This window comes from Pleurodeles waltl, chromosome 8 (genome assembly GCF_031143425.1).
Source record: "Pleurodeles waltl isolate 20211129_DDA chromosome 8, aPleWal1.hap1.20221129, whole genome shotgun sequence".
Taxonomy (NCBI): domain Eukaryota; kingdom Metazoa; phylum Chordata; class Amphibia; order Caudata; family Salamandridae; genus Pleurodeles; species Pleurodeles waltl.
The window spans coordinates 399,882,413-399,907,709 of NC_090447.1; the positions used below are offsets into that span (position 1 = coordinate 399,882,413).

General features: G+C 42.3%; 1 protein-coding gene across 2 annotated transcripts in view; it reads right to left on the reverse strand.

Annotated features, from left to right (window-relative positions):
- Positions 1-25,297, reverse strand: part of TMEM131 (transmembrane protein 131) — an 892,454-nt gene that overhangs the window by 708,471 nt on the left and 158,686 nt on the right. For both annotated transcript variants that reach the window (XM_069204268.1, XM_069204267.1), the window contains exon 3: positions 22,328-22,368. In XM_069204268.1, coding sequence (XP_069060369.1) covers positions 22,328-22,368 — 41 coding nt within the window. The remainder of the gene's footprint in view (positions 1-22,327; positions 22,369-25,297) is intronic.

Consider the following 25,297-nt stretch of genomic DNA (forward strand, 5'->3'; position numbering starts at 1 on the left):
GACTATGCATTGACAGTTGATTTAGTCTCCTTTGGTGCTCAGATGGCCCGCCAGAAGTTTAACCACCAGGGTAATGCCCTGATTTACAGCCATGTCTAAAGGCGCAGAGCCTCTTGACAAAGGGTCCAGGACCCTACTCCTCCTTGTTTATTAAAGTACCACATGGCGGTAGTGTTGTAAGTTAACACCTGCACCACTTTCCCTTGGAGAGACGGAAGGAATGCTTTCAATGCAAGCCTGACCGCAGAGAGCTCCAGAAGACTGTTGCGGAGTCCAGACTCCTCTGATCTCCGCGTCTCCCATGTGGCTGCCCCATCCCAGAAGTGATGCGTCTGTCACTATTGTCAGATCTGGTTGGGGAAGGAAGAGGGATCTGCTGTTGACCCAATCCTGATTCGAAAGCCACCACTGCAGGTCTTTCGCAGTCCCCTCTGAGATCTGGACCAAGTCAGAGAGATTCCCCTGATGGTGCGCCCACTGGAACTTCAAGTTCTACTGCAGAGCCCACATATGCTATCTGGCATGTGTCACCAGCAGGATGCAGGAGGCCATGAGGCCACGAGGCCCAGCAGCCTCAGAGTCATTCTCACCGAATACCTAGGATAGAGGCTGAATCAACAGAATCAGAGCCTGAATATCCTGGACTCGCTTTTTTGGGAGGATAGGACCGAAACTGCACTGAATCAAGAACAGCTCTGATGAAAGGGAGCGTCTGAGAGGGAGTCAGGTGGGACTTCAGCATGTTCATAGTGAACCCCAGCATGTGCAGAAGGTTTGCCATAGTCTGAAGGTGGGAGACGACTTTCTGGGGCATGTCCGCCTTTAACAGCCAGTCATTGAGGTAGGGGGAAGACAAACCGCTAACCTGCGCAGATGAGCTGCAACCACCGCCATCACTTTTGTGAACACCAAAGGAGTAAGGCCGAAAGGGAGTGCGATAAATTGAAAGTGCTCGTGACCTACCACGAATGGCAGGCAGCATCTGTGGCCGGCAAGACCGGGATATGGAAATACGCGTCTGCAAGTCCAAAACTATCATTCAAATTCCTGGATCCAAGGCAAACAGGACTTGAGCCACAGTGAGCATTTTGAACTTCTCCATCTTGAGGAAGCGTTTGAGGCCTGAAGGTCTAGGATAGGACGCAAGCCCTTTTTGGCCACCAGAAAGTAGCGGGAATAACAACCACTACCTACTTCCGGCGCAGGGACCCTCTTTATGGCTCCCTTGGCCAAGAGAGCTGTGACTTCCTTTTGCAGAAGTGCCAGATCACCTGGTAAGCAGCCGTAGGAAGGAGGCATGGCCATTGGGGAAGTCTTGAAGGGGAGGGAATAGCCCCTTCAGATGATCTGCCAAACCTACCTTTCCATAGTGTTCGATTCCCAGTGGGGCAGGTAATGGTGAATCCTGCCGCCAACTGAACTGAGGGTCCGAGTAGCATGGGGTGGCACAGTGGCTGGGAATGGAACGTGATAGGGAGCCCCTTCCATGGCCATGAAAGGGGTGAAAGGCAGACTGCTGGGGACTAGGGGCAGTCAAAAGGCCAAGGGACCAAGCTGTAGCATGTCACTCCTTGACCTCTTCAGTGCAGAGTCCGCCTTGTCGCCAAAGGGACTGGTGCCATCAAAGGGCATGTCCATAAGGGTCTGTTGGACATACCCCGAAAAACCAGATGTTGCTAACCACTTTCAACGCAACCAATCTACCCAGAGAGTTGGTCGTGTCCAGCCCACACTGAATAGTGAACTTCGCTGCGTCTCACCCATAAGCAACATCTTAGGAGACAATAGCCCGGGCCTCCTCCAGGATCTGCGGTAAAACTTGCATGAAGGTATCCCACAAGGAGCAGCACTAGAATGGAGGAAGAAAACATCTTCCCACTTTGGTCCAGGCTCTTTGATTCCCAATCCAGGGGAGCAGAAGGAAATGCACCAGATGTTGAGGATGGCTGTACAACCAGGCTCTCAGGTGTGGGGTGTAGGGACAGGAATTTAGGGTCGTTTGGGGCAGGCCGATAGCAGCGAGCAATTGTCTTATTCACAGGAGCCCCTGTGCTGGGTCTGGACCAAGTACCCAGAAGGACATCAGTGAGGGTTTCATTGAAAGGGCAGTGAGGCTCCTAAGCGGAAGCCCCAGTCTTAAGCACCTCAGTCAGATTAGTCCTGACTGCTACAGTGGGCAGTTCAAGGACAAGGACCTCAGCTGCCCTACTGACCACCACAGAGTAGGAGGCTCCCCCCCTCCGCAACCACAGTAGGAGGAGAAAGCATGCCAGCATCTGGAGAAGTACCCAGACCACTGGTCTCACCCAATTTCTATGCCCAGTCCATGTTAGGGTCATCCAGCTTGTATTCATAAGGGTCCAGCAACGCTTCCAATCCTTTCCAGTATTCAGACCCATAGGAAAAAGGGTCTGAATTCAACATGGGGTGAGTAAAGCACATCGAAGTCGGAAGCAGCATCGGTCGATGCTGTTCTGGCTCTGGGTCATCATGGATCAGGACCGGGTCGACCTTGATTGTGGGCACAACCAATGTTGGGTGTGTCGATTACCTAGCCAGCGCCAGGGAAGGTTGCGATGGTACGACCGGCGTCGGCATGAATCCAATAGCAGATCCGAAGGGAGCCTCGGAGGCCGAGGCCAAAGCTGCTGGCACAGAACCCGAAGGGCCCCCATATGAACCCTCAGGTCCCGACCACACCAGGGGGGGTCCAAATATGAGATGCATGGCCTCATAAAATTCTTTTAATTGGGCAGGAGTCACTCCAGCTCCCGGAAAGTCGGGGAGGTGCAGAGCAGACCAAGAAGTAGGCTCCGCTGATTGAGGCCTGGAGGGTCGACGATCCACCCACATCTCATCAGCTGAGCGACGGGGTGAAATTGAAGAATGCCTAGCCTTCTTCAAATTTTTTTTCTTCTTACCCAAGTTACTCAAAGACTTGGAGGACGACGAGTGGTGGTGACTCCACAAGCGGTCTCAAGACCTTCTTTTTTAATAAGACTGGGACCGATGCGGAGTCATGCGCCGGGCCGCCATGAGCTTTAGGGACCGCTCGATCAAACTCTTTGGGTGCATGGCCCGGCACTGGGAGCACGACTTCAAGTCGTGGTCGCCCTCCAAACACCACAAGGAGACCCGGTGCACATCCGTCACCAACATCATGTGGTGATAGTCCTTGCATGGTATGAAACTGGTCTTCTGGGACATCCTCGATGCACCAAAAAGTTAAAAAAAAAAACTTAACAAAAGTGTTGAATTTGGTAAAAGAAAACGACCAGGGTAGCACTCGCTGGATCAGCACGTGGCACATAAAGAAAATAACTCATGTCACCGCGTCTAGGCGGCTTCTATGTACAACCACGATGTCATCATGGAAACCATAATGCCAACGGCGCACGCAGAGTCGACCAACGTCACCCGAGGGTGCGCAAGGGTACTGCTCGAAGAAAAATCTCTGGATTCAGCCGACTCCGGGGGGGGGGGGGAACACAGGGGGTTCAAAGGTAAGGAATCTGCAACTTGAAGTCTTTATCAGGTGCATGTTTAAGATTTTTAAGATTAATTCTAGGATGCTGCTGGAGCCACCATGTCATAAGGGAGTGAGCCTGAGGCCTAGACAGAGGCAAATACTATCAATGGTGTTGGTGCCTTCATCCTCTTTGGCCCAAAGATGGTGCTACAGATGAGTTGGATTCTATCCAAGGTCTCATCAAGACATTAACAGAATGGAGTGGATCTCAGAAACCTCACACTTGTTGACAGGCTTAGGTCTATGTCCACAGCAAGCACTGAGATTAACGTAAAACTGCAATGGCTAAAGACTCTGAACCAATACAAGTGGAAAGGTCTCCTGTTCTTAATCAATATCCTTCTTGGGTTTTTGTTTCTTTGCTCACAGGCTCACCTTCTCTCACAGGTTCACCTTCTCTTACTGTATGTACACCAAAGAGTTGATAAAGAATGTGCAGGTCAATTATCTCAAGAGCCTGGAGAATTTCTGAAGCAGTAATATCTTCAGAAAGTTTCTTGTTCCATTTGACTGCCAGCTCAGAGCGGTCATCAGTTCTATGCTGGGAAAGCTCCTGGTGTCCAAATGGATAAATGGAAATATGAGTATTTGGTGGAAATTTCCTGCCATATACTAATCGTATCCTTAACAAACAAACCTGACATGTTTAAAATAGTTGGGATCGCTATACCTGTGGAGCGATAACCTATAGCCAAACCCCAATGCCAATTAATATCCAAAAGCTGAGGGGCCTGGTTCGCCTGGAGTTAACAAGTTGCTCAGATGACCTGCAAATGCTGCTCAGAAATAGGCTTTAAAATCAGGAAGCTGCAGCCCACCCTGTCTATAGAGGAGATTAAGACATCTTATAGAGCGCCTAGCATGCCTATATGCTAAAAGAAACTGCTGATGGTGCTTTCTAGGCACTTGAAAAAAATGATTGAGAACCCGGAGAGGGATTGCCCTGAGAATAAATATAGAAACTTAGGCAGAACATTCATTTCTATGATATTGCATCAGCCAATGATACCAATCAGGAGCTTACTCCAGAGACGCAGTTGACCTATAGCAGAGTAGTAGAGATTCGTAGTTTAATTTGATGGCCTTTTTCACCCGGGAGCAGAGTTGTACCCCAAGATATGTCCCAACTGAGCAAGCTCCTGCAATAGGGGTATCTGGTTTGAAATTAAGGATAGCAAGAGTGTTAGAAATATTAAGCATATGCCTTGAGAATGTGCCAAACCAATCAGCCTCCCTAATAATATTCACCAGCGCAGCTGACGGGTTGGCTGAGAAGATAGTAACATCAGAGTAAGCAGTGATTTTAAGCTCGTAGTCTCCTGAGATCAGACCGGATTTGCTTATTCTTATAAAGGGATCGTAAAAATCGTTCCACATGTCAAGCAAATAATAAGGGCCAAGAGGGACATCCCTGCCAGGTACCACAGTAGATCTCCAAAGATGCTGAAGACCTTCTGGCATGAACCAGCTGCGCCTTAGGGTCCAGATAAACCGCATTCACCCACTTGCAAAAGCGATCCCCCTAATCAGCCATAGTAGCCCATACAGCCTCCCAAACAAAGCGGTCAAATGCTTTCTCAGCATCTAATAATATCATTGATAGTCTTAGATACTGCTGTTCCATTACGTCAAATGCAGCATTAGCTGTATTAACCTTACTTGTTGTATCTCTATTGGGGATAAAACCATGTTGTTGTTGCGAAACCAACACAGACATAAGCTGTGTGAATCGAATAGTAAGGATTTGTGCAAAAACCTTTGCATCCGGTTAATGAGGGCTGCAGGGTGATATGAGCCCATTTCCTCTGATGGCTTACCCTTTTTCAAGAAGACTATAATACTGGTCATATTCCAAGATCCAGGCACCTCCCCACCTGTGTCAATATGCTAAATAACATCCAGAAAAAACAGTATGATAATATCTTTAAATACTTCATAGAACTCGAGCGGAATGGCATCTTCGCCAGTCGCCTTGCCTGATGACAGAGCTAGAAAAGCATGTTGGATATCGCTAGTTGTAATATCTTTCTAAAGTGTACTAGTCTGACGCTCCCCCAAGATAGATAGATTGGATTCCTGAAGATAATGTGTGAATCCTGGGGGATTAAACGCAGGAGGCTGACTACAGAGTTCTTGATTGAGGACCAAAAACTGACCCACGATGGCATTGAGGTTTGTGTGGACTACACCATTACTGCCTTTAATAGAGTGAATGATACCCCTAGACTGTCCGCCATTTGGTGCACTAATAAACGCCCCACCCTTCCCCCATAGTGAAGAGCCTAGTTCTTGGCATAACAATCTGCTATTATACCCTTCAGGGCATGCCCTAATGAGGATCATGCTTTAGTTAAGTGGAGATATTATGACTGCTCTTCTGTTCCCCGACTTGCTATTGTCTGAGCATGCAAAAGCTCTAGTTGTGTAATTTGCGGATAGAGAAGCCTAGTGTTTGCTTGGCCATCCTTATTCCTAGAGTAGATGAATTGAGACGCTATCCCCCTAATGAACGCTTTTGTAGCGAACCAAACAACTGGGAGAGAAGCTGTGCCAATTATTCAGCTTAAGAAATTATGAATGATCCAGACATAAGCAAACGAAGCTCAACAATGGATAATAAACGATGGGGAAATGAAAACGACGCCGTACCGGTGCAGTAACCTGACAATTCAAAGTCAATAAAATAGGATTGTAGTCGGAGGTAATCATGGGAGATACTTCCATCCCAGTCTCATGATTCAGTGTTACACTAGTGAAGACCATATCAATGCACGAGTAATGCTAGTGGGAAAAGGTGTAATAAGTATAACCCAGCTGGAATGGATATAATGCCCTCCAGACATCTCTCAGCCTGTGTTATCGGGCCAGTTTGTGTATAGCAGCCCTCGTTTTGACCATGTGTGGTAAAGCAGAGCGATTTGTTGAGTCAATGCAATAATCCATCACACAACTGAAGTCCCCTATTATAACCAGCTCACCAGACCAGTCCAATAGCTCTAAAGACAGCAGATCCAGAACCCCAGTATCATCTGAGTTAGGCCCATAAATTGTGCAAAACAAATTTCATACCAAAAATGTATAGTTCTGCAAAAACCCACCTCACCCGGGCACCTGCTGCAGTTTACAGTGTGTTCTGTGCTCCAGATTCCTATCAACCAACTTAGCTACTCCCCGAATAGAGACTGACTGGTAAATACAGACAACAATATTTTATCCAAGTTGCATTAATAATAAGCGATCCTTGTAAACAAGATAGGTTTCTGTTAGAAACGGAAGCTGGGGCTTATACATTCTAATTTCTTCCTGAACCATCTGGCATTTACTGGAACGATTCATACCAGACACATTCCAACACATGCATTTCAACTTAGCCATACAGAAAAACCCCTACATATAGGCTTCAAGTGAACCATCCCATCAAAAAAAGCTGGTATTACATCATTGGAAACATACAATCGACAGCTAGGCAAGAATTTGTCCCTTCTGTTCTAATTTTCTCTGCCACAAAGCTGCAATTACCATTGCCACCTTCTTTGCAGACTTAACTGCTGTGTCTTGCGGCTTGCCCCCCCTCCATCCCACCCTCACCCCCGCAACCAACAAAGGGAATCACCCCACCCTATGGCTGTCGGTAGTCTTAGATGGCCCTAAGAGAGACACTACACCCCCACCCCACCGAGCCCCCCCACCCATCCACTCGCATCACCCAAAAAACACAGAAACCGATTGAGCGTGAAAAGAAAATAGGCACCGCATAACCAGAGAAAAAAAGAGAAGAGGCCTTGCTTAATACTATACCAAAATATATATATACATTAACAAGACAGTTAGTGAATAAATATAAATAGCAACAACTAAATGTGAAAATTAAATGACCAACGAGGACTATCGTGTCTAGTTCATAAGGAGAACTCCTTTAGTTTACTAAAGGCCAGTGAGGCCTCCTGTTCCATAAGACATATCTGCACCTGGCCATTATAAACAATTTTAAGCCTTGCTGACTCTTGGAGAAATACTTGGGCCCCTGCTGCCTTCAGGGGGTCAATCATCTATCAAAGTTTTCAGCACCTGTCCATTTTGGATTTACAGAAGTCAAAGCGGGCAAAGATAAGCATTGAATCAACCACCATGGGCGATCCAGGACGTGCGTTCATTGGAACTGCCTGCCTTGGTAGAAAGTTGCCAACGTAGATCAAAATGTGGTGGGGCGTGGGCTGAGCGACCATTTGGAGGACCCCTGTTGCGTTTCTCACTTACTGGAAGGCGGTGAGCCTGCTGTATTTGAGAGTCCACGTCCCAATCCATAAGATCGGGAAACATCTTACCAAAAAACTGCACAATAAACTGCCAGGGGTCTGCCCCTTTAAGACCTTTGGGTGTCCCAAACACTTGAAGATTATTCTTCCACTGGTGAGTCCGTAGGTCTTCCAGTTTGATCTGGATCGTGTCCAGTTGATGATCATGTTTTTTTGCCTTTTTTGCCACAGCTGAGCCCACTTCTTCTGCAACCTACACTGTCTGCTGTAGTTCAATGACCTAGGTAGCAAGGGTGGGCATTCTTTCTGTAACCCAGGTTAAAGATTGCTGGATTGACAACTTGTCTGCCTGGACTTGTGCATAGTGTTGTTGGGCCTCCCACTGCTGAGCCTGTACCAGCTGAAGAATTGATGCTAACGTAGGCTCCTGTGTCCCAATAGTTGTGCTAGGATCTTCATGTGTCCCTAGCAATGAGGGAGGAGCCAAGAGTCGGCCCAGGAAGAGAGGTAGCATTTGAGCCAATGGGTGCCGCAATAGGAGGCTGCATTGATTGATGCTTATATGTCAGTGGCTGACCTTAAGTACTGGGAAAGGTCAGCAGAGACGAAAGCGAGTTTCCTTTGCCTTTAGAGGTCACCCAATCCTGCAGTAGACCTTTCACACTGCTGCTAGCTGAACCACAATAGGTCCATGGGCCACGAAGTCCGTGGCACCTTGGTATAAGAACCTTTCTGAGCTTCATTAGATTTTGTACCATTCCCCCGGCCAGTGTGCGAGGGCCGCCTGCCTTTCTTTGATGGGCCTCTTCCAGGTGCCTCCTGGGTGCACTCCAAGGGGTCAACCCTTTTACAGTCTTCCCCCAGATTAACAGGGGTTATGGATAAAGCAGAGGAGCTGGTTTACTGCAGGTTGATGGGCTGAAGGGGCCATCAGAGTGCCCGATATATATCCTGCACCTCCACGCCCATACCACCTGCTACAGTGCAACCCTCACCTGTACTGACCCTGGTCAAGAAGGCCAAAATGCTCAGAGCACACAGTGTCAGAAGCAGTGACTGCAGCCAATCCCAGCTCTGTGGACGCCATTGATGCTGTAGGCAGTGGTTCCCCTGCTCTCTAGGTCTGCTACAATGTTAAATCTGTAGAAATAGTTGACAAGGTTGGAGAAGAGTTGATAAAATGTAGTAGACTTGTGGAATCCATTTCGGAATCCATATCAGGCGATAGATTCTTGCAGACTATCTGTAAGAAGAGAAGCTCAGAGCAACGCTTCACCACCTGGGTTGCCGCCATAAGTACATCCACCAAAGTAGTTTCCACCCCAGAGACAACGCTCTGCTGTGAGGACATCTGCGCCTGAGACTGGAGAATGCTTGACGCTGTGCCAGCCTGCAAAAGCTTCAGGATCAGGCGCAACCGCTTGCTGTGACCCCCCCAACCCTCCCACCTTCCCTTACCATTGCTATGGGCTCTTGCGCCTCAGAGAAGATATAGGCTTTTGCCAACTTGTGGCCTCCGCAGCAGACATGCACAGTAGAAACATGCTATTAATCCTGAAGCTTGAACCGACAGGGCAGCCACCTGGAACCACTCGCTGCCACAGCTATGTCAGAGGCACTAGGCTCCGCAGTCCTGTTCCAAGTAGTAGCCACAAATGCCACATATGCTGCCCCAGGTAATCGGATGGCAGGGGGGTGGATTGCCAGGACAGGCAAAGTCAAAAGGCGCTTCAGCACAGCAAGCAGAACTTTGCATGGGTGAGGCAGCAGTCGGGGATCGGTGCTCATTGAAGCAGTGGGTAGGGGGAGCTCTCTGCTATGGGATCAATTCACCATCTACCCTCGACCTTGGCTTCTGAGATAACTGATGATTCAGTCCATTCTGTCAATTTAAAATTTCAACAATTTAAGACAATCTGTATGTTGTATTATACCCCGGGTAGAATTGCTCGGTGGGGCAAGAACAAGGTGGGTGAAAAAACAGTGTGTCCTAAATGTGGCTTTCATGCAGCAGATTTAACACGTTTGCTACCTATCCAAGGCTGCAAGAATTTTGGGTAAGAATGACAATGCCAACCTTGTCTCTTGGAAGCAATATACAACTGACTATCAAGGAGATTGTTTGGTTACAAGATGGAATATGATATTGGTTTGAGGTGGCTGCTTGCTATAATAATTGTTACTGCGAGTGTTGTGTACTGCAAGAGCAGGGGTCTCCTCTTTGCCTCCAACATTCGTGGAGTGGGGAGTCACAATTAGATAAATATATGAGCTGGAGCTTGCCCTGGCTAAAGCAAAGGGCGCTCGCTCCATTAACAAGCAACAGCATATTTTGGCACATTCTAAATGGGATCAGCAGAGCTATATTGTAGCCTGATCAAGAGCGGACCTTGGTTCATCCGTCTCTAAATTAAACTCAGGTCAGACTAGTGATGTGGCATAATCCTATCATGAGTAGTTCCATCTCCTTTCGCGCTTATTCTTTTTCTATTGTCCTATTGGTATTTTGTTTATTATCACTTTATGTTGACGATCGTACTGTTAGTTTCTTGAAGCACGTACACTAATCAGGTTTCTTATTGTCTACATTGTATTTACACTGTTATGACCCTCTGACCCAAAAATAAAATGTAAAAAATTGTGAAAGTCAATTTCTTCCTCGTGCGCTTCAGCACCAAACACATAAGTAGAGACAAACTCCTAATGAAAATTCTATTAGCCAGATCTGGGTATAGCATTATAGAAGACTAGATGGTGTCTTTATTACACGATTACACTGAAACGTTTCTTCATTCACCAACACTAAAGTAAAACGATTACCTCACGAGACTTCCATACCTTTTTTTATTTTATCCCACAGCAATTTAACATAATTTGCAAGTACGATAATGCAATTAGGTTCCCCTTACGCCACTGATGGTACATACCTGTTTCAATGCCTGTTCTACCCACCTAGCCTCTCTGGCAAATTAAACACATCTAGAGCATATGTAAAGCTAGCGATGCTGGTTTACAATTATTCTAGGACACATGCATGTGAACCCTTTGTATGTTAGATGGGATGTCTTTAGGAGGCTTGCATTCTCTCTACCGGGGAGCACCATTATAGCTGAATCAAAATTAGACCTCAATGAGGGTAGCTAACTTCTAGAAGCGGATAATTCAAACATGTCCTAAACACTAACAGATGGTTGTAGAGGACTGGAGAATAGCCTATTTTAAAGAACTAATACATAACCCGCATTCTTGCTACAAAAACATATTTGCAGCAGCTAATTTAAGAACAGAGTTGGGGGGAGGGCTATGAGAATCTGAAAAACATAACAGAAACTCGAGCCTAAACTTTCTCACAGTTTCGCGTAGCGTGGTAAATTAGAGAGCATTCTTCATACGTTGTAGCCTCAGCCAGGGTAACTGCACTGCCACAAACGGAGAAATCGCACCTAGGAAGCAACTCATTATTTCATTTCCAAGTTGGCACAATGATTCACACATTTCGGGTGGGACAGGTGGCAATGACTTGGGAATGCTTCGGGTAGCTTTTCATACACAGATGAGAGGTGGCGCATGTGATGAAACACGAGCTTACTCACAGTTTCGCAATACACACTGCCAAGAGAGAAAACAACCGCCATCAAGCAGTCATACTACTTTGACGGGTGCAGCCTACATTCAGGCGAACAACATCACCACTTCTTTGCTACACTCATCAGCTCACTATGAAGGATTACATTTAGAGATGGAATGGTTTAATGTGAAATTAAATATGTCTGATGACCAAACTCCAGTTATATTTAGTGACCTGGCAGAGTGCGAGGGAGGCACGTGTATCACTTTGTCCGAGTTCTCTCAGTCACTCTGGCTCCGCACACGCTCCGCCGCTTTCGCCTAGGATCGCACTGCACAAATACCACATACACAAATACAAGAAGACATTATGCCCGATTGATTGTAAATATCTGATCTTCTACTATGGGAACGACGACAGTGCTCGATCCCTCTGGACCTCTTTCATGGCACCATTCAGTGCATCCAAGGAAGTGTAGGGGATCAGCAAATTACATGCGGTCTTAAATGATGGAGTTCAGTTTAACAATTTGTGCAGGGCAGCAAGAGCCAGTGTGTACTTGTTTTCTTCTGGCTTGTCTCGATGCCCTACAGTTACCTTCAGATACTGGGGAACTGGGAGGAGTATATACATTCAACATACTTAAAAAGAGCACCTTACAGCGTGCAGCCCTAAACCGGTGAAATGCAGGTCTGTTACAGGGATTCTAGTTTACAATTGCCTTGGGAAGTGAGAATTGCAAGGCCTAGCATACCAACTAACCTCTCAATGTGAAAATTTATATTCGAAGGCGTAAGACCTCATTCAAATCTCTGGAACTACAAAGCAGACAAGAAGTAAGACCTTAACATGCCTGGTCTTGGCCATGTGGTTGAATACTGCAATTGGACTAAGGCTTGCCTGACTTCAGAGTATACTGTCCAGAAATACTGCTGGCTTAAGAGTGAGGCTCACTATACATTCACTAGTGTGCCTTACTTCTTCTCATTTTGATTACTTCCTTATGCAACTCATATGATAAAAACTTATTATCCGCAAATTCAGAGAAAAGTAAGGGGCACCAGGTAGATCTATATTAATTGAGCACTTATGCAATATTATGAGGACAAAGAGAATAATTTTATTCTTCTTTAAACTATAACAGGTCTGTCTGTTGCACACACTGCAATATTAGCACATGTACGTATTATGAGCACTATTTAGCTACTGACAGATTAAAGCTAACCAAGTATCATTATTTATCTTTCCATAAATTTTGTGATCTGGATGTCACCGAAATCATTTTACAGACGTCTTCCTCCACATCACTACAATGGGCAACATCTTTCAACCTTTTATCTTTCGAAAGGGGGTGAGTATTACAGCCGTGTCATAGGCACCTGACTAAGCACAAGGACTAAGAGCAGATCAAGCAATTTCTCTGATCCTTTTTTGTGTAAAACGCTGTAGAGACAATATCAGGGTTAGCTTCTAAGTGAGCAGTATAGTGGATTGCTTCAACGGAAACCACATGAGCAAGTAACCACAGTTAAGCCTAGTGCACGGCCAGCAACTGTAGAATCACACGTGGGACATACATCCTTAACATTGTTAGAGAGCAAACATTATTAATAAAAATGTGTCACTAAAACGTATTATGAAATAACGTGTGTTTAAAGGCCTAACTGAAAACTGTGCACTTTCAAATGTGCTTATTCTGGTGTCAGCCACAATGTAGTTCTACATGATATTAAATAATGACTATTAAAAATATATATTGTCTCATCATGTTTAAATATACCGACAAGATGAGTATTAATGGTGTACTAAAGGTTACTGATTTAAATTTAAATTAAATATTTTATTCTTCATGTTTAGTACTTGTTTAAAGGCCTCACGTTTCAGTAATTTTCCAGAGGTACCATGTTATAAAAGAATGCTAGCTTTGCAAAAATAATGTTTCTTCAAGCATCCTGTGTAACTTGCACACTGTGGAAAAGTTATGTTCTTTGCTTTTTACAGTTGTCCTTTCTGAGATGAGATAACGTAAAAACTAAACAATAAGCCTCAGTGTTCAATGTCGTGTTTTTCATGTAATATTTTACTCCTGCTTGAGTTTCATTTTTGATAGGAAGCACATTTTATGTTTCTACATAGTTTTAAATGTAATTAATCACAAAAGCGCATGTCCGGAGAGGTGAGAGGCGTGACAGCGTTAATTCAATCTTTGGTGAAGAAAACGTGAAGAGATACATCTGATGCACAGAAGATGATCACTGGCTGAAAAACTAAACCACCCCATAGTCTGTCCAATAGAAGCTTAGTTAGTAACTTTTGGGATTTTAATATAGCAATGTTTTAGGTGATGTAAGTCAGATTCCTTTTAGCTTTAGCTCTGTTTAGTTCCTCATTTTCTGAGTTTCTGTTAAGATGCTGCATAGTTCTTTGCCTATGATTCCAACACTTCAGCTATACCAGGCACAACTTTTTTGAACTGTTTCCCTCCCATGTTCTGATGCTGTTCCCTGAAGACAGGATGTTCCTGAGCTCTGCTGATGAAGTTTTTGCTACTTGCTGATCCATTTAGGAGAGGTAAAACCAATGTGCATCTGTGTTTTCTTTGCAGGTTTTCTCTTTAAAGAATCCAACCGCTTATTTTGGTTAGCGCCACAGATAGATATTTTCGAAATTAAATTGTCTTATTTTTGTTTTTGCATGAAGCACCTGTGTGCTTTTCTAATTAGAGTACTAGTTAGGGAAGCCTGACCTAATGTCTAAATGTAACTGTTTTTTAAATGATGTTGATTCTTTCAACTGCACAAACTAAATGTATGCTGTTTTTATACTTCACTTGATACACTGCATTGTTCTATTGGAGTATCTAATGTTAAATGTCTTAATTATATTGAAATTCTTCAGGCGTTTTGGACAGCCTGTGATGTTTCTGTATTTCTATCATTTGGTCTTGTGTATGAATTACATGAACTTAGCATTGTTAATCTAAAGGGCAATAAATGTTTAAACTTTACTAAACTGGTGTGGTGATTCATGACCACATAGGTGTGTTTAAATTAATGACTCCAATTGATTATTTGATGTTATATTTGATTTTATTGGTCTACAGTATCTAATTGAATGACTTCTTACTCCTGTCCGAGTCAAAAGGTCTGAATCGACTTCTGAGGGTAATAGATGACTTACCCTATACGTGTTACCTTGTCATAATAACATAAAAAGCAAAACAGGTCTGACACGTCCACAACATCTGGATAGAACAGACATAAGCTACATGAGGCAACACGGATTATAAAATGTATCTGCTTACATTTATAACACACTGGAATTTCTGTTATTTGATTAAATGTTCAAGCCCATTATTCATCATTAGTCACCCTTTCTTTCCAGTGCCATCTCTCTGTGGAGCTTTGTGTTTGAGCAGAAATTAAATATTTATCAAAATCCAGTAGAGCATGTCTACCTTTATCATATGGCAGGGTAATGTGTGCCCACTATCGTAAGCTAAGATACATTCTAGATGAGCTTCCACAGCAAGTAAAATATATTGTTTATTTTTAAGTGAGAAGGATAGAAGGTTGAAAATTAATTTAGAAATTTAAGGAGCACAACTGCTTTAACCATCAAGATTTTACATAGCATCAAAGGTAGCATGATCCATGTGGAAACTTTCCAGTCGATCTACTGCAACACCACAATCAGCAGAGAATGACACAGCTAAATTCCTAATAATAATTTCTAAATATTCAAACATGAGCAAGAGCGAAAGCATTGTTCAAATACCTTTCAATAACTTTGTGTGAATTAGAAAACTTCAGCCTTTGTTTAGAGCATAATGTCATCTCTTAATGGTTTCAACTGATAGTGAATGCCCCACACGTCATCCAAGAACTGGATATCAATTACTTTACATGACAACAAAGAAACCCCTCTATGTTTCTCCCGAATCAGGCATTCCAAAGATTCTACTGTAAATATGAGGAAAGAGCAGACACTCCAATTAATTCCTCTTATAAGAGCCATCACGCTCACATAATGCCATTAGTACACACCCATACCATTGGAGCTGTATATAAAAAGATATCGGTGATTTAATATCTGCCAAATGTCATGAACTTCAACATTTTAAAACAGCCACTCAAAGGCATCAAATGTTTTTTTGCACTTACTACTACAGCACACAAATTTACAAGATGCAATACTTAAATAAAAATGCATGGACTGTAAGTGGTAGATATGCCCGTCACAAACCCTGACTGTTTACATAACAAAATGAGATATGGGAAATATTCTTTTACGTTATCGTCACAAGTATTTTATTGTCCATGGTTGACCAATGACTTCAGTCTATACAATGAACAAACAAGTATAGATTTCCCATTATTAGCACTGCCTATGTAATGGGGATAATGTGCAAAGGTCTAAGCTCTCTCTCATAAACTACTAATGAGCAGCATAGATTCTGTAGATTCCACTGTTATAACATTTGTTCTTATGGTCTTGCTTCCCTTCAACTGTTATGCCAACTTATAGCTCCCAAACTGAGACAGATTTAACTAACATTACATCACCTTCTTTACCATCCAAGCAACCACCACCTAATCATAGTAACTCACAATACTGACTCCTTAAATCTGGATGCCTGTAATCAGAGATGGGTGAGCCACTGAAGGCTCAAGCCAAATGTCTGGCTCAAGTCAAGGTTCCATTGGGCCCTCAAGCCAAAAACGAGCCAATATTCAGATGGCTTCTTCCTGCCCTGCTGCCCAAACTCTCAACTCATTGAACAAACTTGCCCTCCCCGCCCAATGTCTTGATGCACAGCATCTGCCTCCACTCACACCCAAGGGTAACTTAAAATGCAGAAAGATTTCAGAGCAAGCTATGTCAAACATCTAATGGCTGAAATGCACAATGTGGATGTGCAAAACCTGTGATCAATACAGACTTCCTCACCTGAACAAGTTGTGTGATCCCAGGCTATTTTATTATGATTCAATTTTCTTTATCAGCACATTTGACAGTACCTTGAACAACATCAGTTCAGGATATGTGCAAAAACTTCTTTGTACATCAGCCATAAATAGGAGGCAGAAGATAACTGATCTGCTTACATGGTTCGCTAATGGAATCACCAGTGAAGCAGGCGGTGGCATAAATGTTTCTACATTCATCTCTAGAAACTATCACTTCTAGCAAATGACTGCCAGTGTAGTTATATAAACTGATGTAAAGTGAAACGCTTCTATGTTACTCAGAAAACCTTTTTGAAATTGTAAAAGTCCTTGTTCTGTGTTTATACAGCGTTTGTTGCATGATTTACTTGTCAAATGCTTTGCTAGCTCAGCTTATATTTCAGACTGACGCCTGGCTCAGTTTTCCCTGTTAATATACTTGTTTGCCCACCTCTATATTTAGTGTACAGCAATATTCATAAAATCTGCAGTAATCAGCTGACCACAACAACAATACTTCCCTTGACATCTTACATTACAACATGAAAGAATATGGCCTCATCGCTCATTGTCCCAGTACCTTCCAATGTCAATAATAATCCAGGGTGGTACATAATCTTTGGCTTTGTCACAAATGAAACTTTTACATTCCTGTGATGCCAGCATAGCTGTCGGACAGTCTAATACATGTGCACGCAGTCTTCAATCATATATTGGTGACAGTGTATTTTTAAGCCTTCGTTTCAGATTTATTTCAGTCAACTGTGAAAAGTCATATCATTTTTAGTATCCCTAAATGTGAGACTTCAACATTAGTGACAGAGTACAATGGCATCTGTGTAGGCAGCAAGCATGACACTGTTCCTACAAAATTACATTCAAGAGAACTGGAAGACCAGTGGTAATACATGGTAGCTGTATGTTTCCATTAGGATGCCCAAAAAGGGTAGACGTTACATTTAACTATTATTGTTTAAAGGAAGAGAAAGGAGAGCTTACCAAAAAGCTTCTCCAAGCCCAACACAACCGTTGTAGAAGTGGTCAAAGAACAAATTGCATTGATGATGTGTACCAGACAATCTAAATTTTAACTGTAGAGGCTATTCCTAAGAAATTACGCAATTAAAGTTATAATCTGCTTCAATATCTCTCGAAGGATATTAGCAAGCATTTTCAGTATACAATTAACTGACATAATGGTCTGTAACTTGCTGGGTCCTGAGGTTCTATCTCGTTTAAGAATTTATCTTATTGAGATCTGTTCATAATCCACTACTGGTGATCTCTTGAAAAAGTGCTTTGAGACGGACACGCAGGGTGGAATTAAAGGTTTTATAGACTGGTGTGAGCCTTTTTTCCAGTGGGGTGCTGACTTTGATCTCATTTCAGTCTATTAATTTCCTATTCAGCTTAAACTTGAGAAAACTTTAAACCATATCTTATGAACTGTTATAGGGCTTTGCAAGCAAAAAGTATAAACTGTTTGTTACCAAAGATAAGCAGAGCAAATAAATCACAAATTCATGATCACAATTTGTTGCAGCTGTATGGCCCCGGCGACATTAAACCTGTGCTGTATCAAGAGCCACCTACCAGTGCAGGGGAGCTATGCAAAGGTTCTGGCTCCAGAGCGATACCTGGGGCTGTTTGCAATGTGAATTAGAACTAACAATCAGAGTAAAACATATTTACACTTAAAATCCGTTTGAATTTAGCTACACACTGAAGATCAGTTCTCAAACTTAAGTTTGAGATTATTTGTTTTAACTAATTTATTAACTGCCCTTCTGATGGTACGAAATCATGCACTAATATTTTTAAGTCTGACAATCTCAAAACATGTGCTTAAGTACTGCCTTTATAGGAGTTAGATGTTCTATTTACTTCAAAGTAAAGTAGGCCTGCAATTGGCTGAGTATTCAATCTTAAGTCTATACTGACAGAGAGCATCTGATTTTGGTAGCCACTAAGTTTAAAGGTGTTTTACCTAATTCCAGCCTTAAAAGAGTGCAGTGGGCTACTACTTAAATTAGTAAATGCCTGAAAACGTTACATTTAATGTAGTATAGACTACTGTCAACTCCAAACAAACACAAATGCAATTGTATACAAAGCTGCTGCACTGAATTTAGAGTTCAGGCAAAGCCAAGGCAGGGATATTTTAACAACCCCAAATTGCTTATTAAGAATCTCTAGACCAGAGATGATCATTTGTACTTCCTTGGTGATGACTGATATGTTGAGGACGAAATTGGAAGGTTGACATTTTAAAACATCCCCAAATAAGTACAGACTCCTGTTCAATTTCGCTACCATATAGATAACCAAAGCAAGGCACACTTCTTCTTACCTTAAAATTTTGGTTTTGGGCAAAATTATCATCAAACGGTTAGTTGCATTATAAAATACCAAATTATTTAATAATTTTGTGAGGTTTAAATGGGTAGGATTGAATAAAAACAGATTATCAGCATGGATTAACAATGCGGGCTGAAAGCTTCCTCAATTATCAGGAAATGATGCAAATCTTTTGAGTTGTGATGCCAAATTAGATAAATACAAATTAAATAAGGTTGGCGCTAATATGCACCCTTATTTCAGACCATGTACTATGGCTAAAAAAATCCATAAAGTGCACCTGATTTACCACGATTAATTCTAACCCAAATATTCTCATTGAATCTCAGGATTAAAGATAGCTGTGGATTCTTTACCATAAATTTCGAAAGTGAGCCTAAAAGCAATTCCAGCTTCCTTTGGTAAGGGAGTTTAGGTAATTCACTAGGCAACAACATACATTTTTACTTAAAAACAAACAAGGCCATGATGTTACCTAGCACGGCAGTTCCCAACCTGTGGTCCAGGGACCGCCAGGGGTCCCTGCTGACACATTCCCTGGGATCTCCAGCCCTAGACCAGCAAAAGGGCACTTCTCCAGCTAAGGCCTCTTGACAGAAACATGGCATGTTTTTATATTTATTTCTTCATTTGTGCAGCAGTTTTAAAAGCACTGCAAAGTTCCTTGCACATCCAGCAGCTTTGGGGGCAAACATAAAAGCGTCAAGATAAGTGGTGATTAACATACCTGCTGGAGAGAGATGGGAGTTTTGTCTAGTGGCAGTTTTGACTCATCTAAGGTATCGCAGATGGTTAACATGCCTGCTGCAAAGGACGTGTATCATAACAGTATTTTATGTGCATAGAACAGTGGGTTACTGCTTTTGTCAGAGATTCTTTTGTTACTGTGCAGTTCATAAGTTACAATTGTAATCTAGCACAGTGAGCTAAGAACTGCCATCAAAAACTGCATGGCACAAATTGCAAAGTTATTTTTCTCCTCAGCCTTTCATTATCCTTTTGCTGCTAAAAGGGTTTGCTTACGTAGAAATACATTGTTATTAATTAAGTTAAGGCTAACCACTGTGTTATGCTGTAAATCCTGAGTCTGTGTTTCTACAGGCCAAGCACTCTTAGAAAATGCCTACCAGCGTGAATGGCAGGTGAATCCTACACATTATAGTCCCCTGTAAAGTTATCAGACACCCTACATTAATATGAGAGGTGCTATAAAACAAATTAAATACACGTGGCAGAGAGACTATGGAGAGATGAGACCCTTATAGATTTATTTCCTTTCCACACCACATTTATGTGCAAAAGCTTTCTCAGGTCTTATGTACCTAAAATACAAAAACAGAAATCACTTAGGAAAAGTAGAATCTGACCAGAGAATTCAGCTTTCCTAAATAAAACCAGAATTTGAAAAGTTAGTTGCCGAGATGCGGCTCCAACCTTCGTATTAAAATCTGTTTTTGCTGATTTTTTTCAATAGAAAATACTTATATCTTTAGTAATTCGAGTATTTGTTTGGTATGCAATGGTTTGAATATTGTGAAGCACTGTTTTAATGTTTGAAATTTAAATCGTACAAATGGCTTGGGGGTCCCCGGCTTCCATTTGTAATTCAGTGGGGGTCCGAAGGAGTCAAAAGGTTGGGAACTACTGATCTAACATACACAACTGTGTGCTAAATCCTGCTGGTACTAATGGTATGATCTTTTCTTCAATTCTTGTCAGCAGTTTATTTAAAATGAATATGGCAAATAGTTAAATTTCACAATCTAAAAGAGATGGATTGTCTTTTTTATATCATGGAACTACTGGTCCACAGTAAGTGGTAGTATTTGGTACAACAAATCATTTTATATAAGTGACAGATGACCCACTGAAAATTCTATATCAACTTTAAACTTGCAATAGGTATCGCACTGGGTCAGGTAATTCAGAACGTTTGGTGCTGGGACAAGGATCTTTGCTGCTAAGTGTTGAGATATACTCAATCCACTGTTTGTTATAATTTAAATTACTTTCTATGCTGCTCGGCAGTGGTATTCAGTTTCACTCTATCTGCACTTGATATGTCTGGGAGAATTATCTTCTCAACATACATATCAACCAACCACTGATATTGAGTGTTCTCAGGAGAGTATCACATAGCCTCACCATTTCAGTATAATAGCTTTGGTATGGAGCCTATTACGGTCCCCTTTTCAGTCTTCGCAACTGAGAGAGCTTAGAAGTAAATAAAGCAGGACCGTTGCCCACCAATCACACACAAAAGGATTCTGCTGCTTATATTCAAATACAGCAGCCTACAATTTTGCTAATACTCTATTTTAATAAAACCCAGTTTTGAAAAAAAATGCTTGCAAATTAGCATTATTGTGTTTATCTTGTTTTTTTCTCCACTGTAACACTTAACTATGACTCACATATTCACTTTTTTAGTTTTGTTTTGTTCCATTCACCAATCAAATTGTGTACATTTCTTTTTACTTTATATGATTAGACGGATTCAACATCCAGTTTCGTAATGGTGTCAATGTATGCTTTAAATGAACCAACTATAGGTGTTATTTTATCAACTGGTGAGTTTGCAAAGGGGATGCTCACGACTTCTATTTACTACACTGCAGCAACCCCATAAGTTTAACTAAAGTAAACGTCTCAAGTCGAAATGCAGGACTGCCCGTAGCCATATGGCAATTGAATGAAGAATATTAGTGTACAGTTCTACAGATCTACTCAGACCAAGCAGTTCAATGGCTTGGCAGCTGATACTGCACGATGGTCAGAAAGTGTTAAAAATTGCACAGGGCCAGTTGGAAATGATGCTGTAGTAACACAGAATTCGGACAAAGTGAGAAAGGTCAAGCAGTTCGCTGTAATATCCTGGATCAAGAGATGCTTCTGCGCTTGCATGCATAAAATGTGCCCTTGAAGATCAAGCATTACAATACTTGATCTTGCATTCAGCTGAAGTAAGAGCACTAGCATGCCAGCAGTGTTGCTAGAGTGTACAAGGTTTAGTAAAAATACTATGATGTTTAGTAATATATTATTAATGGAAAAGACCAGTGTTTGCATTTTCAAGTGTTAGCCGAAGACAGACTGCTAATTAAGATGGAGTATAGCCTCTAGCATGTTTCTATCAGCAGCATTTTAGTGAAACATTTGACACGAGCACATTCAAGAGATATTAAAAACAGGAACTTCAACAATAAAAGGGGTTAGCAAACACATTGTTTTCAATGACCCCAGAAATTACACCATCAGGATATTCCCTGTGCCTCAGAGAAGCACAGATGAAGAACTGATGTGGGAAAATTGTGAAATTATTTTTTCCAAAATGTGCTTTTTATCCATCTTCATGATTAGACAGGCAGTTGTCATCGCTAGCACATTTGACCTCCACAAGGTCCTGCTGAGATTACAAGCAAGTGAAATTAGAAGGAATAAACCAAATTGAAATAGGATTAAAATAAACTCTCAATGGAGAAAGCATCAAGACCATTTAGTATTTTGTAACCGTTGCTTATTTTCCGCAGTAGCTTTACATCGAACAGTAGGATATCTTCCCTACTCTTCACCTACAACATATTAATTTTCTTTATCACTTGGAGGAAAAAGCATGTACGAATAAAGCGTTCAAAACTGGTGAAACTGTGATGAAAAACGTGCTTACCTTTTCTGCTGATATGAACTGAGGCCAATTGTTGTCTCAGTCTGTAAGAGAAAAAGAATAATCAACAATTTGAAGCAGATTATGAGCTAAAAGTAAAAACAAAAAGTGATGTCAGTACTCCTTAAAAGAGAAATCACAGTCTTACACGGTCACCCAAGGTACTGCACTATCCATAGGTTTCTCGGTTATGGCAACATAAATAACTGAAAGGAACACAAACCCAAGCATGTGTGAATGTATTACTAGTCGTTATGAACGAACATAAATCTTTGAGGCTGAAAATGCTCAAAATCTGGGCCACAGTCCACCCGATCCAAAAGAAGGCAAATTATGAGATTAATTTCCAAACAAAGCCAACATACATGATGCATCTTTATGAGGCACATACCCATCAGTGGAGAAGTGAACCAGAAGCATGGTTGATCGAGGGTACACTAATGGTACAACATGTGATGAAATGGCATCAATGATGCTCTGATATCTCGCCAACCACATTAACCCACCTCTCTGAATATCAGCTAGACAACCAAAGGATTTTTGTAGGAACTGAAAGCAAGAGGCTTATGAACGTTTTCTGACCATCACATCTGAAACACTTCTATTAAAACTAGCCTAATTTGAAAGCACTTGCACTGTTTCAAGCTAATGTTTTCGCAGTACTACAACCGTGGGTGTTTGTCATATTACTGCAATGACAGAACCAGAACTAATGAATCAAGCAATTTTAGATAATATTGTCAAGGTGATCTGGGAGGCATCCCTTACCGTTCGAGCCACATATGAACCCTTAGGAAGTGGTACACGGCTCCGGAACGAAAAAAGGTACTTATTTAAAAAGGAAAACATCAATCACGCATCAGTGTGGGTTCAGAATAGTTTTACAATGTATTCCGAGTGGATATCAAGCTAACCGGCATGGAGGGGAACGTAAGTGATAATGAAAAAAACAATACATATATGTATGAAGTTATAAATTTGTAATGAACAAAGATGCATATTGAGCTAAAGTCAATCAACCAGATCAGGGGCACCTCTTACAGCTGAGATTTCCAGGCTGCTGAATTCGAGACAGATCTATCATCCTTTAGGCGGACAGAAGAATGGGTCTAGTCTACCACAAAAATGCAGACATACTACTACTTTCGCTTTATAGCCAGAGCAGAGATGAAGGTATAATGCGGTTAAAAAAAGTTCTTGGGTGCGGTAAATCAATTAAATGTTGTCCCAGTGAAGCTCCGGGTTGTAGACAGCGACACAATCTCCTTCACGACAGGATTTTGTTTGGGCACAAAGCAGGGCAATGTAGTGTCCTTGCAGGAAGATCACGCTTTCACAATTGATAGTCTGCGATACATTTGGGAGAGACACAATTTCTTTGTTGCTGGGCACTCTGATTGAGTCTTTAGCTTAATCCAAGTCAAAACAGATAGCAAAACAGTTTGGTCGTGAACAACAAACATTATCAGACGCTGCTTTATCACCTGCCGGTATCTGACCTGTCCATATGCAAATGTTGTAGGAAATACGCATTCACTGAAAAGCAGCTTTGTCAGTTGATAAAATCTCACACTTTTGATTGGTTGTTATGCTGGGGTACCAAGATTTAGAGTAATAAATGATAAATTCAAGGGGGGGGGGGAGGTGTACGGTGGATGGCCAAAAAACTGGAGGAAATATCAGATGTGGATATTAGCCTTCTTTGGTTCCCATACCGGATGCAGGCTCAGGTTGTCACAAGATAGCGCTCGCGCAAATTCCAGAGTGAGTGCCTGGTCCTTAAGACAGTCGATTGTGGTGCATAGATTTTGGTGTTTTTCTTTAGTTTATGGATTTGATCTTTAGTTTTTGCTTCTATACCTATATTCAGAAAAATAACTGGCAGTGGAGTGCAGGCTAGTTACAGGACCAGATTTGGCACACTGGGAGTTGAATCTTCATGTGGGGCTTGTGCGGTGCTCCAATGGAAGGCACTGCTTCACTTTGCACCAAATTAGATGAAGACACCTATCAGGAGCTGCACGGTGCAGCAATGACATGCTCTGGATCAGATCTGGTGACGCAGCCAATCAGGGGCTGTTCAGTGTTGCGATGTGAGACCCTGCGCTGATCTATGCCACTGGTTGTCAGAGCTGATGCAAACTTAAGTTCAGCAGGGAAAAGTACATTCTGACTCCTGATACGGGTCCAGGACCTTGAGCACAGCACATAGAGGTCAAGACTTACTCCCACAGAGACCAGCATTGGTGGACTAGGTCAGGTCCAGTTGATTCTGGTCAGCTGAAAAGCAGGAAAGGCTTCTGGAAGCTTTTTGTGTCTCTGTAGCTCAAAAGAGGAGGTCAGGCAACTGACCCTTGGAGTCACTTTTTAGGTCTTGGGTTCAAGGCAAGCAGGTCCTACTCTTCCTTCTTCAGACAGCAGGGCAGTCCTTCTGAATCTTCTCAGGTCCAGGAGTGATATGATTTAAGGTTCTGAAGGTGACACTTTTATACCCAATTCCAGCCTGTGGATGGGGGACAATCCACTGTCTACCTTCAAAATTGTATATGGTCAGTTCTCTCCTTGTTAGTGTGTTTGGATTCAGCCTGGCAGGTGAAACACAAGGCAGGTGCAGATCTAGTGTCAGCTTCTTTTGTGTATGATGGGGCAGATCCCTTTGAAGTATAATCAGCAGATCGCTTTAAAATATAATGAGGGAAAGATACACCTATTCCAAGGCCATCCTTTCAGGAAGACCCACTCCCCTCTAGAACCAGGCCCCCTTTGTCCATTATCTGGCCCCAAAAACCTTTCCTAATAGGGAGAGCCATTAGCAGCCGAAGAGCAGCTGACATGATCAAGAAACATCCTAGATAGGACCTAGATCCGAGAAAAATTGCATTTTCAATATAATAATTTAAAATCTGACAACCATTAAAGTGGATTTAAATTTACAACTGAAATGGGTGAAAGAAGTATTTCACTAACTATTCC